This window comes from Dasypus novemcinctus, chromosome 3, assembly GCF_030445035.2.
Source record: "Dasypus novemcinctus isolate mDasNov1 chromosome 3, mDasNov1.1.hap2, whole genome shotgun sequence".
In the NCBI taxonomy this organism is placed as follows: domain Eukaryota; kingdom Metazoa; phylum Chordata; class Mammalia; order Cingulata; family Dasypodidae; genus Dasypus; species Dasypus novemcinctus.
This window is the reverse complement of record NC_080675.1, coordinates 79,768,272-79,781,830: the sequence shown is the minus strand read 5'-3', so window position 1 is coordinate 79,781,830 and position 13,559 is coordinate 79,768,272. Positions and strand designations below refer to the sequence as shown.

Here is a 13,559-nt window from a genome sequence, read left to right as displayed (position 1 = left end):
TTATGCCTCATCAACATGATCTACCCTGTGGTTTTTGAGTGTAATAATAAAAATTTGTTTAGACTGAAAAGTATCTTGGGGACAACCAGAAGTATTAGTCCCTGACTAGTAACGTACTTGGTAAGGGGCACTTTAGTAATAGTTAAAAAAAAAAAAAGAAAAGAACCTACCTCTTTGATTTTCTGTCTCTGTGTTTAAAAAAACAGGGATCAAGAGGATAATTTTTGGACATGGATTTTATTATACATCCTATTCTTGTACAGAGAGATGCCCTTAAGACTCACTTTTCACTAAACCATGTCAGGTACACCCTTTTCCATTCTGTGATTTTAAGGGATTTCCAAATCCTGTTAATGTCATCGAATATCAGAACTGGAAGGGGATTTTTTAAGTTATCTAGTTTAACTCTTGACATTTACAGATGCCCATTTTTGCAAGTAGTAGTGAACTACCTTAGTTTGTCATTACTCCTGAGATGAATATGATGCAGTAAAAGCAGCACTAAAATAATAAATTGTAGGTGTAGTGGGAAATATTTTCCATGTTAATTATTAGTGAATTTAGAAATTTAATGCCCTTGTTTTGTTTCACTTCATTCAGATAAACTGAAATGAAAAATGATCATATTGTATGTAAACTGTATTCTTGATTTATTTTCATTTATGAAAATAGTATCCCTATTCTCACCAATATTTGATTAATTTTTATATTAATTGGTATTTTTATTTTTATTTTTATTTTTTTAAAAGATTTATTTTTATTTATTTAATTCCCCTCCCCTCCACCGGTTGTCTGTTTTCTGTGTCTTTTTGCTGCATCTTGTTTCTGTGTCTGCTTCTGTTGTCATCAGAGGCACGGGAAGTGTGGGCGGCGCCATTCCTCGGCAGGCTGCTCCCTCCTTCGCGCTGGGCAGCTCTCCTTATGGGTGCACTCCTTGCGCGTGGGGCTCCCCTACGCGGGGGACACCCCTGCGTGGCACAGCACTCCTTGCGCGCATCAGCACTGCGCATGGGCCAGCTCCACGTGGGTCAAGGAGGCCCGGGGCTTGAACCGCCGGCCTCCCATGTGGTAGACGGACGCCCTAACCACTGGGCCAAAGTCCGTTTTCCCATTAATTGGTATTTTTAAAACCTTTTCTAGGAAATATATTTGAGCAAAGAATTTTTTTTTTTTTTGAGGTACCAGGGCCAGGGATTGAACCCAGGACCTCGTATGTGGGAAGCCCGAGCTCGACCACTGAGCCACATTGGCTCCCCTAAGTTGGTTTTCGTTTGTTTGTTTGCTCTTTGTTTTTTTTTTTGGCTTCAGGAGGCACTGGGAACCAAACCTTCCCATGTCGGAAGAAGGTGCTCGACTGTTTGACCGTTTGAGCCACATCTGCTCCCATTGAGCAGACAATTTTGAAACAAAATATTTTGCTGAGTAGAAAGAAAGGAGGATGTTCTCACCAAACTGGCATTGGCAAGGATAAAAAGGTTAAAGAAGAAGTCAAGTGAGAAATGAAAACATGCATATGGATCAGTGGTTATTTTCGAGATGAACTATATTATGTATTCGTATTAGTATTTTCTTTAGTGTTTTAATCACTTTATTGAGGTATAATTTATATATAATAAAATTCACCAGTGTACAAATTCAGTGAGTTTTGACAAATGTAAATAGTCATATCATAACTGCCATAATCAAAATGTGGGACATTTTTATTGCCCCACATAGTTCTCTTATATTCTATTGCCATCATTTCCCTCTTCCCACTCCCTGGAATCATCTGCTTTGTGTTGTAATAGTTTTGCCTTTTTTAGAATTTCATGCAAATAGGATCATACAGTATGTATGTAAGCAACCTTTTATGTCTAATTTTTTTCATTTTGCATAATGTTTTTGAGATTTGTCCATGTTGTGTATCAATAGTTCTTTCTTTTGTATTGCTGGACAGTATTCCAATATATGGTTATTGTATATTATATTTTTTTCTATTCATTCACCAGTTAGTAGAAATTTTTTTCAATTAGGAATAAAGCCATGCTTAATGTCCCATATAAGTCTTTGTGTAGATGTACCTTTTCATTTCTTTTCTGCAAATATGTAGAAATGGGATTGCTGAGTTATATGATAAGTGTATGCTTAACTTTCTAAAAAACTGCCAAATTGTTTTTCAAAGTGGTTGCACCATTTTGTGTTCCCAACAGCAGTGTTTGATAGTCCACTTTGCTCCACATACCTATTATGGTCAGTCCTTTAAAAGTGGGTATATCATGGTATTTCACTGTGGTTTAATTCCTAAAGGCTAATGATGTTGGGTTCTTTTCATGTGCTTTTTGACCATTTGTATATCTTCTTTGGATATATGTGTTTTCAAATCCTTTGTCCATTCTTTAATTGGGTTGTCTTTTTGTCGCTGAGTTATAGGAGTTCTTTATATATTCTGGATGTTAAACCCTTATCAGATATATAATTCCCCAAAATTTCCTCTCATTCTTTCAATTGTCCTTTCACTTTTCCTGTGATAGACAAAAGTTTTTAATATTTTATGAACTCAACTTATATATTCTTTCTTTTATTAGTCATACTTTTAGTGTCATATCTAAGCATTTCCAAAGCCAAGATCATGAAGATTTACTACTCTGTTTTCTTCTAAGGGTTTTATGGTTTTAGCTCTTATACTTAGGTCGTTCATCCATTTTGAGTTGAATTTTATATATGGTGTGAGTCAGGGGTCCAACTTTATTCTTTTACAAATAGAAATCCCATTTTTCCAAAACCTTTTGTTGAAGATGACTATTTTTCCTCATTCCATGAACTGGTGCCTTTGTTGAAAATTAATTGGCTGTAGATGAGGGGATTTATTTCTGGACTCTCAATTTTATTTCATAGTTTTTTCTAGCGTCTTCATGTGAAACCTTATATAATTTTAGACTTTATTCTTTACATATGAGCATTTAAAGCTATGCATTTCCCTTAAAGTATTGCTTTACTATATCCCATGAATCTTGATATATATAATATTTTCATTATCACTTAGTTAAAAATATTTTATAATTTCTCTTGTAATTTTTTTTTTTGACCCATGCATTATTTACAGGATGTTATTTAGAAGTATATGGGGATTTTATAGATATCTTGCTGCCATTTATGTATTTTTTTAATTCAGTGAACATATTCTTCAAGATTTTAATATTTTGAAATGTACTGAGACTTATTCTATGGCCTAGCTTATGATCTGTCTTGGTGAATGGTCTATAAGCATTTGAAAAGAAAATGAATTCTGCCATTGTTAGGCATAATGTCCAAAAGATGACAGTCAAAGTCCAAGTGCATAGTATCCTTACTGATTTTTATCTGCTTTTCTATCAGTCATGAAGAGAGGGTTGCTGAAATCTCCATCTATAATTGTGGATTTATTTGTCCCTTTCAGTCTGTCAGTATTCGCTTCATCTTGATCAGGGCGAGGCTGTATTTTTTTTTTTTTTTTTAATGCATGATCTTGGGATTTTAATATGACCCTTTAATCCAGTCTATTTAGAATTGAGGTTGTACCATTTCACACGAAATGTAAGAAGCTTAAGAGCAGTAGAATATCATTTACTCCTTCCTGGCCTTTCTGTTACTGTTGTCATATATGCTGTAACTGTATTATGTTTTAAGACCCATAATACAGTGTTATGATTTCTGCTTAAAGCAGTCATTTGTCTTTAAAGAAATCAAAACACGAAAATTTATATTCTTTTAAAATAATTATCCACATAGTTACCGTTTCCTGTGTTTTTCATTTCTCCCTCTAAATCTGGCTTTCCGTCTGATGTCATTGTCTATCAGCCTGAAGAAATTTCATTGGCATTTCTTATGATGCAGGCTTGTTAGTGATGAAGTCTCTCAGTTTTCATTTACCTGAAAATATCTTTTATTTCACCTTGATTTTTTTTTTCCACCTTGCTTTTGAAGAATAGTTTTTCTACATAAGAATTGTGGTGTGACAGGTTTTTTACTTTGTTTTCAACGCTTTAATCATGTCCTCTCATTGTTTTCCGGTGCAGTTGTTTCTAATGAGAACTCAACTGTCATTTATGTCATTATTATATGTAATATATCCTTTTTTTTCTGACTGCTTTTAAGATTTTCACCAGTTTTATACCATGTGCCTAGTTATATTTTAGTTATGGTTTTCTTTGTATTTATCCTGGAGTTTGAGCTGTTTCTTAGATCTGTAGTGTTTTTCTCCAAATTTGGGGAAATTTTGGCCATTGACATATTTTTTCCTCCTCTCTTATCCTTCTGGACTTTAATGACACATAGTCTGTTTGTTTTGTCTGCCTCAGTGGCTATTGAGGCTTGCTTCATCTTTTTTTTTTTTTTTTCCTTTCAATCTTTTTTCTTTAAACTGAATAATTTCTATTGCTCATTTATTCTTCAGCCATCTCGAATTTTTTTATTAGTTAAACCATTCCTGTGAATTTTATTTCACATTTGTGCTTTTTGGTTGTAGAATGTTCATTTTGTTCATTTTTATGGTTTCCATTTCTCTGGAGATTTCTTTCTGCATTCATATGACTGTATTTTCCTTTAAATTCTTGAATATATTTACAAAAGCTGGTTTAAAGTACTTGTCGGCAGGGCAGTGGACTTGACCCAGTGGTAAGGGCATCCATCTACCACATGGGAGGTCCGTGGTTCAAACCCCAGGCCTCCTTGACCTGTGTGGAGCTGGCCCATGCACAGTGCTGATGTGTGCAAGGAATGCTGTGCCATGGAGGGGTGTCCCCGTGTAGGGGAGCCCCATGTGCAAGGAGTGTGCCCCATAAGGAGAGTCGCCCAGCGTGAAAGAAAGTGCAGCCTGCCCAGGAATGGTGCCACACACACGGAGAGCTGACATAACAAGATGATGCAACAAAAAGAAACACAGATTCCCATGCTGCTGACAACAGAAGTGGACAAAGAAGATGCAGCAAATAGACACAGAGAAGAGACAACCGGAGTGGGGGGGGGGGGAGAGAAAATAAATAAATAAATCTTTTTTAAAAACAAAATAAAATAAAGTACTTGTCGGCTAAGTCTAGTATCTGGATCTTGGGATTTGTTCATATTGACATATTAATTTTAATTGTATATTGGACATTGTGAATAACGTACAGTTGCAGAGGCTCTGGAGTCTATTATCTTCATTTGGAGAGTATTGATTTATTGCTTTAGCAGGCAGTTATTGTGGTTAGTCTTAGGCTGTAATCTCTGTCTCCGTGGCAGTAGGTGGCAGGTGAAATCTTCATCCAGTTCAGGCTAGTCTTTAAACTGTTGCTTTTTTGCTTGGCTCCTTGGAATTTCCTCCACGCATATGTAGATCAGGAATTAGCCAGATTTTGAGGTCTCCTTCTTTCTAGGATTACCCCTTTCCCAGCCTCTCTGGCAGTCCTAAACTGTATTTTCTGATTCCTCAAAACAGTGAGTCTGTAGCTTTCTGCTACATTTCGAGTTACTTCTGCATTTTATGCTGACTGGAAAGGGTCCTTTAGCAAAAAGCCATATATAGGCAAATTTCACCTGGTGCATTTCCTTCCTTGCTGATTATCTGTGGGTGAATATCAAACCACCCTGAAAGTAATGGCATAAAACAACAATTGTTTTTTTATTATTATCATCATCATTATCACTCTCAGATTCAGTTAAGTAGTTTTTTGCCTAGGTCTTTTGTTAAAGTCAGATGGGGAGTGGGATCATCTGAAATCTTCCTCACTTTCAACAATTGTTTTTTTATTATTATCATCATCATTATCACTCTCAGATTCAGTTAAGTAGTTTTTTGCCTAGGTCTTTTGTTAAAGTCAGATGGGGAGTGGGATCATCTGAAATCTTCCTCACTTTACTGGGCCTATTGGTTGGTGTTTGTTGTTGCTGGGACTAACTCATACTTTTGGGTAGAACATCTATGTGTTCTCTCCTTGGTTTTTTTCTCACAGCATTATGGCTTGGCTCCTGAGAGCAGTAACCAGGTGGAAGCTGTATTGTCTTGAAGTCATGTAGTGATGCTTCTGGCTCATTGCATTCTTTTCAGCAGTCAGAAAGAACAGCCCATATATAATTGGAGGGAATTTGACTCCACCTTTTGATGAGAGAAGTGTCAAAGAATTTACAGACATATTTAAAAACCACCAAACATTCTTTAAAGTGTCCTGTCTCCTCCAGTTTTCCTGCTTTTGACCATTCAGATGTTCTGTTTTTTTTTTAAAGATTTATTTATTTATTCCCACCCACCTTTTTTTTTTTAAAGATTTATTTTTATTCCCTGCCCCTTCCCAAGTTGTCTGTTCTCTGTGTCCATTTTGCTGTGTGTTCTTTGTCCGCTTCTGTTGTTATCAGCGGCATAGGAATCTGTGTTTATTTTTGTTGTGTCATCTTGCTACATCAATTCTCCGTGTGTGCAGCGCCATTCCTAGGCAGGCTGAACTTTCTTTCACACTGGGCAGCTCTCCTTATGGGGCACACTCCTTGCGCGTGGGGCTCCCCTACACGGGGGACACCCCTGTGTGGCACGGCCCTCCTTGCGCGCATCAGCACTGTGCATGGGCCAGCTCCACATGGGTCAAGGAGGCCCAGGGTTTGAACTGTGGACCTCCCATGTGGTAGACAGACACCCTAACCACTAGGCCAAGTCCGCTTCTGTGTCCCATTCACTGTGTGTTCTTCTCTGTGTGCTTGTTTCCTCTTTTAGGTGGCACCAGGAACCGATCCTGGGACCTTATGGAGTGGGGAAGAGGCACTCAGTCCCTTGTGCCACCTCAGCTTCCTGGTCTGCTGTGTCTTTTTTATTGTCTCTCTTATGTGTCTTATTGTTGCATCATCTAGCTCTACCAGCTCTCCGTGCAGGCCAGCACACTGTGTGAGTCAGCACTTCGTGTGGGCCAGCACTCTGTGCAGTCCAGCACTCCACATGGACCAGCACTTTGCTCAGGCCAGCTTGCCATGCAGGCTAGCTTGCCTTTGCCAGAAGTCCCCGAGAATCAAACCCTGGACCTTCTATTTGGTAGATGGGAACCTAATCACTTGAGCCACATCAGCTTTCCTCAAATTTTTTTAATCTAGAGTTTATTATATGATCATATGACAGCCCAATACACTACTCTGTCATTACCAGAAGTGGAATCCACTCCCTCTTTTTTTTCTTCCCTCCACAACACTCATCACATTTGACATTTAATATAATTTACTCATTTATTTGGTTTACTTTGTGTCTTCTCCCACTAAAATGCAAGCTACACTAAGGCAGGTTTGTTTTGTTTTGTTTTTGTCTCTTTGGTAACTGCTATATCCCCTAGAACCTAAAATAAGCCCTTAGCATATAGCAGGTGCTCAACAAATATTTGAATGAATGACTGAATTGAACTCTCAGCTCTTCAGAACAGCCACCAGAAAAAAAAAAGATCCTCCTGATGACAAAAAAAGATGTACAATTATTGAGTCTTGTTCTCTCAATACAGTTGTATTGGTAGACTGGTGTATCTTGACTTACAGACAGGACGTAGAGATTTTGACATTTTGTTCTCATCATGATTATCCTATGGGTTAATTTAGCATTCTAGGTAGGCTGATTACAGATCTAACATGAAAATATTTTGTGAAGTATAAAGTGCTATAAAGTTATAAGATATGTGATATGATTATATGTAGCCTCATCTATTAACCTGGCATTTTCAGATATCATTTTGAGAGTATCATTTATATGTGGGCATGTTTATATTTTAACAGTATGAATAAGACACAGCAGTGTGTTTATAATAAAGCCCTTACTAAGTTCTTGTTGTTGTTTTGTCTGAATTTTCTTTTTTTAGGAACTTGCAAGATTTCAAAACTTTGTAAAGAACCATCCTCCTTTTGATATTGCCATTGATGGGCTTAATGTTGCCAAAATGTTTCCTAAACTTCGAGAATCTCAAGTTGTAAGTACAGTTTTTATTTTACTATTCCAATTCTCTACAAATGTTTATTCTTTCCGTTTGTGATTTTCCTTGAGGGTCTTAGCTTCGCATTTTTTCCTTCCTCTGAAAATAAGCTACTAAGGATGCCACAGTGACCAACTGCTCATTCAGGATTCACTGTTTCATCTCTAACAATGAAGTCATCTTAAAGGCTGGAAAACAGTGAGAGATTAAAAGTCCATGTACTGAGGGAATGGTTTAGCCCATTTGTATAACCTCTAGATAACCTTCCACTAGGTCTCTGCTGTCTCTTTAGAGTTACCCCATTATTTCCCTGTAGTTCACATTTCTGTATTTGAAAAATACCAACATGTACAATCAAGTGATACTAATGACTCATTCCTTCTATTTGTTTTTATTCCAAACACAATATGCTTATAAATTAATCTAAATAGTTTTAAGGGAACCATTTATTTTGTAGATTTATAAATACTCTAGTGTTTTCTAATCAGAATATCATGATTTTTGCCATAGCATCAGTGATTTTAATTCCTATGTTAAAACAGGTATTTCAATTCCTATTTAGACCAATTGTACATAATGTATCTTTAAAAAGCAGGTGTAACCTCAAAATTAGATTGTAGAGAGATTCTGGGTGTAGGGCTGGTGGCCTTTATAGTTGGCAATCTGAGGCCGTTCATCTGTAGTTTAACTGTGTTATTTCTTAAAAGTTCGCTTTTTCTCAGAGATGTTACTAGTCTTTGGCCATTTCTTCATGGGAAAGCTTGTAAGCCTTGACAAAGGGCATGTTTGATTTACAGAAATTTCTTTAACTGCTTTTCCTTTATGTTTGAGTCTACATTATCTGGTCAAGTAGGTATTTCTTTAAATCCTTTACCTAAAAATGTATATCATAAGAAGAAATTGAAAATATTTTATTTCATACCTACTTGAAACAAAAGGCAAAGTCAGAAAAGGGAACATGGAATTCTCATCACTTATGCTTGAGAGCTCAGGATTATTATATGCCCATTCTGAAAAGGTCATCATCTAATCTGTGAGAAATTTTTGTATTTTACCTTTTGTTTGACAGCTTAATACAAAGCATTAAAAATTGACTTGCCAGAGACATGTAGCCAAGATATGGCTAACTTTTTTGGGGAAAGTAGGATGTTAAAGATGGTGTTTTGTACATGCCTTCCCAGCATTATGAGAGAGAAATGTGTTCATTTTGAAAGATTCTAGCAGATATTTCAAGAGCCAAAGAACAAAAGGAAATAATAGACATTGCTACTACTTTAAGCTTTTACTCCTAAAAGAATTTAATGTCAACAACAGCTGAAGTGACAAGTAATTGTTAATTACCCAACTCTTTAGAGGACTGTTGTACCATGACAGTGCGCTGGCATTATATTTGGGAAACCTCAGCTTAGAATAAGGAAAGAGGAAATAGCTTCCTTCTCAGTACTAGAAATTTGTAAGAATTTACCATAGACCCCTCTTTTTAAAAAATTTTAGACAAGTCTACTCTCAGGTCCTTTTGTGGCTTCATTTCATTCTTGACATATATTTTCAGTATTATAAGAAGTAACTACCCACTTTTTTTTTTAATTTTTAATTTCAAATAATTTCAAACTTTCAGGACGGTTGCAAAAAATAATATGAATCCTATGCAGAGAACTTCAACATACCCCCACAGCCCTAGATACCCACATCTAACATTTTTAACATTTTGCCACATTTGCTGTATCATTTCCTCTCTACCTTTCTCTTTATTTTTTTTAGTTTGCTGTGGTTTTTTTCCCCAGATATTAACATCTTGTAACATTAACATATATTTGTTCAGTTTCAAATAAAAAGTCTTATATATACAATATTACCCATATTCATATTTCACATGAGATTTTACTATGCTATACAGCCCCATGCTGCATTTTTAAACTTTTCTTCTAGTAATATGCGTGTCCTTGGACTTTCCCTTTTAACTACTGTCATACCCATATAATAGCACTGCTTGTTAGAAAGAGTATGATGTGCTTTCACCTTTTCTATTCGTTTCCAAAGATTAATAAATAACCTTTTTACCAATTCTGCACAGATTAACACTCAGCTTTCCATTCTCTAATCTCATTGTATTTTCTGGTGACCTATATTCTGGTTATTAACTCTATGAGTTTACACAATATATTTAGTTCATAATAGTGTAGTCATACAGTATTTGTCCTTTGGTGTCTGGCTTGCTTCAATCAGTGTCCTCCAGGTTCATCCTTGTTATATGCTTCATCATTTCATTTCTTCTTAACAGCTGCATAATATGCCATCCTATGTATACACCACAATTTGTTTATCCATTCATTGGCTGATAGACACCTGAGTTGTTTCCATCTTTGGCAATCATGAATAATGGTGCTATGAAAAGGCAGATGTTTCTTCATGTCACTACTCTCAGTTCTTCTGGGTATATACCTAGTATTGGTATTGCCAGATCAAGTGGCAAATCTGTATTCAACTTCTTTAGGAACTGCCTAATACTTCTACAGAGTGGCTGGACATTCTACCTACTCACTAAAAGTGAATAAATTTTCCTATCTTTCCACATTCTCTCCGACACTTGTAGTTTTCTAACTTTTATTTTTTCTTTTTAGGTACCAGGGGCTGGGGATTGAACTCAGGATCTCATATATGGGAAACCGGTACTCAACCACTGAGCCACATTGGCTCCCCTGAATTGGCTTTTTTGTTTGTTTTGTTTTTAGGAGGCACTGGGAACCATACCCTGGACCTCCCATGTGAGAAACAGGTGCTCAACCAATTGAGCCATATCTACTCCCTCAACTTTTTTTTTTAAGTGACACAAAATATTTAGTTCATACTAATGCATTCATACAGTATTTGTCCTTTTGTGTCTGGCTTGCTTCACTTAACATAATGCCCTCCAGGTTCAATCATGTTGTCATTGGCTTTATGACTTCATTTCTTTTTACAGCTGCATAATATTCCATTGTGTGAATATACTATAGTTTGTTTATCCATTCATTGGTTATGGGACACCTGGTTTGTTTCCAACTTTTGGTAATCATGAATAATGCCACTATGAATATCGGTGTGCCTATATCTATTCGTGTCACTGCTCTCAGTTCTTCTGGGTATATACCCAGTAGTAGTATTGCACAATCACAGGTTAAATCTATATTCAACTTCTTTAGGAACTGCCAAACAGTCCTCCACAGTGGCTGTACCATTCTGCATTCCCAGCCCAACAGTGAATAAGTGTTCCTGCCTCTCCACCTCCTCTCCAACACTTGTAGTTCCCTTTCTTTCTAGTAGTGGCTGTTCTGATAGGTGTGAAATGATATCTCATTGTAGTTTTGATTTGCATTTCCCTAATCATGAGTGATTTTGAACACTTTTTCATGTTTGGTTTTTTTTTTGCCGTTTGTATTTCTTCTTTGGACAAATATATATTCAAGTCTTTTGCCCCCTTTTTTATTGTGTCATTTGTCTTTTTATTGTTGAGTTGTAACATCTCTTTATATATCTTGGATATTAAATCCTTATCAGACATTTGATTTCCAAATATTTTCTCCCATTGAGTAGGCTGCTTTTTTACCCTTTTGACAAAGCCCTGTGAGGTGCAAAATTGTTTAATTTTAAGGACATCCCATTTATCTAGTTTTTCTTTTGTTGTGCATGCTTTGGTTGTAAGGTCCAAAGAACCACTGCTACCACAAGGTCTTTAAGATGTTTCCCTACATTTCATTCTAGCAGTTTTATGTTCCTGGTTTTATATTTAAGTCTTTCTATTTTGAGTTGATTCTTATATAGGGAATGAGATAGGGGTCCTCTTTCATTCTTTTGGTCATAGATATCCAGTTCTCCCTGCATCATTTTTTGAAGAGACTGTTTTGTCCCATTAAAATGGACTTGGTAGGTTTGTAGAGGTGAAGGTTTATTTCTGGACTCTCAGTTCTCTTCCTCTGATTGATGTGTCTATCTTTATGCCAGTTCCATGCTGTTTTGACCACTGTAGCTTTGTAATACATTTCAAGTTCAGGCAGTGAAATTCCTCCCATGTCAGTCGTCTTTTTTAGAATGCTTTTGGCTATGCTGGTGCACTTTCCCTTCCAAATGAATTTTGTAATTGCCTTTTCTATTTCTGTAAAGTAGGCTGTTGGAATTTTGATTGGTATTGGGTACAATTGACATCTTCATGATATTTAGTCTTCAAATCCATGAACATGGAATGTTTTCCCATTTGCTTATGTCTTCATTGATTTCTTTTAGCATTGTTGCATAGTTTTTTTGCATATAGGTCCTATACTTCTCTGGTTGAATTGATTCCTAGGTATTTCAGTCTTTTTGTTGCTATTGAAAATGGAATTTTCCCCCTTGATTTCCTCCTCAGGTTGTTCAATACTAGTGTACAAAAACATTACTGATTTTTACGTGTTGATCTTGCATCCTGCTGCTTTGCTGAACTCATTAGCTAAAGTAGCTTGGTTGTAGACATTTCAGAAATTTCTAAATATAAGATCATGTCATTTGCAAATAGAGCTTTACTTCCTCTTTTTCCTATTTGGGATGCCTTTATTTTTTTTTCTTGTCTAATTGCTTTAGCTAGAACTTCTAGTACAATGTTTAATAGCAATTGTGACAGTGGGCCTCCTTGTCTTGTTTCCAATCTTAGAAGGAAATCTTTCAACCTTTCCCCATTGAGTATGATGTTGGCTGTGAGTTTTTCATATATGCCCTTTATCATATTGAGGAATTTCCCTTCTATTCCTGTCTTTCAAAATGTTTTTATAAAGAGAGGGTGCTGGATTTTGTCAAGTGCCTTTTCTGCATCAATTGAGATGATCATGTGTTTTTTTCCCTTCAGTTTGTTAATGTGGTATATTACATTAGTTTATTTTCTTGTGTGAACCACCCTCGCATACCAGGATTAAATCTTACCTGGTCATAGTATATAATTCTTCTGATATGCTGCTGGATTCTAATTGCAAGTATTTTACTGAGAATTTTTCCATCCGTGTTCATTAGAGAGATTGATGTGTACTTTTCTTTTCTTGTAGTATCTTTATCTGCCTTTGGTATTAGGGTGATGTTGGCGTCATAGTAGCCAAACCTACTAAAGCTAATAAATGAGTTCAGGAAAGTGACAGGATACAAGCTCAAGGTGCTGAAATCAGTAGTATTTCTAGACACTAGTAATGAACAATCTGAGGAGAAAATCAGGACACAAATTCCATTTATAATGGCAACTAAAAGAATTAAATATATAAGAATAAATTTAGTCAAGGATGTAAAAGACCTATACTTAAAAAATTAAAAATATTGTTAGGGGAATGGATGTGGTTCAAGCATTTGAGCCCCTGCTTCCCACATGGGAGGTCCTGGGTTTGGTTCCCGGTGGCTCCTAAGGAGAAAAAAAAACAGCAAGCAAGCAAACAGAAAAACCAACTCAGGGGAGCCAATGGAAGACTAAATATAGGTAAGATATCAGTTCTACACAGATTGATTTACAGATTCAATGAGATCCTAATCAATGAGATCCTTTTCTACTTTGCAGAAAAGGAAAAGTCAATAACCAAATTTATTTAGAAGGGAAAGGGACCCTGAATAGCCAAAAATATCTTAAAAAGAGAAGAACAAAGT

At 36.2% G+C, this 13,559-nt stretch overlaps 1 protein-coding gene across 3 annotated transcripts in view; it reads left to right on the top strand.

The window, feature by feature from the left end:
- The window catches only part of PRORP (protein only RNase P catalytic subunit), a 133,089-nt gene that overhangs the window by 36,279 nt on the left and 83,251 nt on the right, over nt 1-13,559 (top strand). For all 3 annotated transcript variants that reach the window (XR_011648372.1, XM_058293547.2, XM_004467911.5), the window contains exon 5: nt 7,818-7,925. Coding sequence is in view for 2 of the 3 variants with exons in the window: in XM_058293547.2 (XP_058149530.1) it covers nt 7,818-7,925 (108 nt within the window). In the remaining variant the exon portion in view is untranslated. The remainder of the gene's footprint in view (nt 1-7,817; nt 7,926-13,559) is intronic.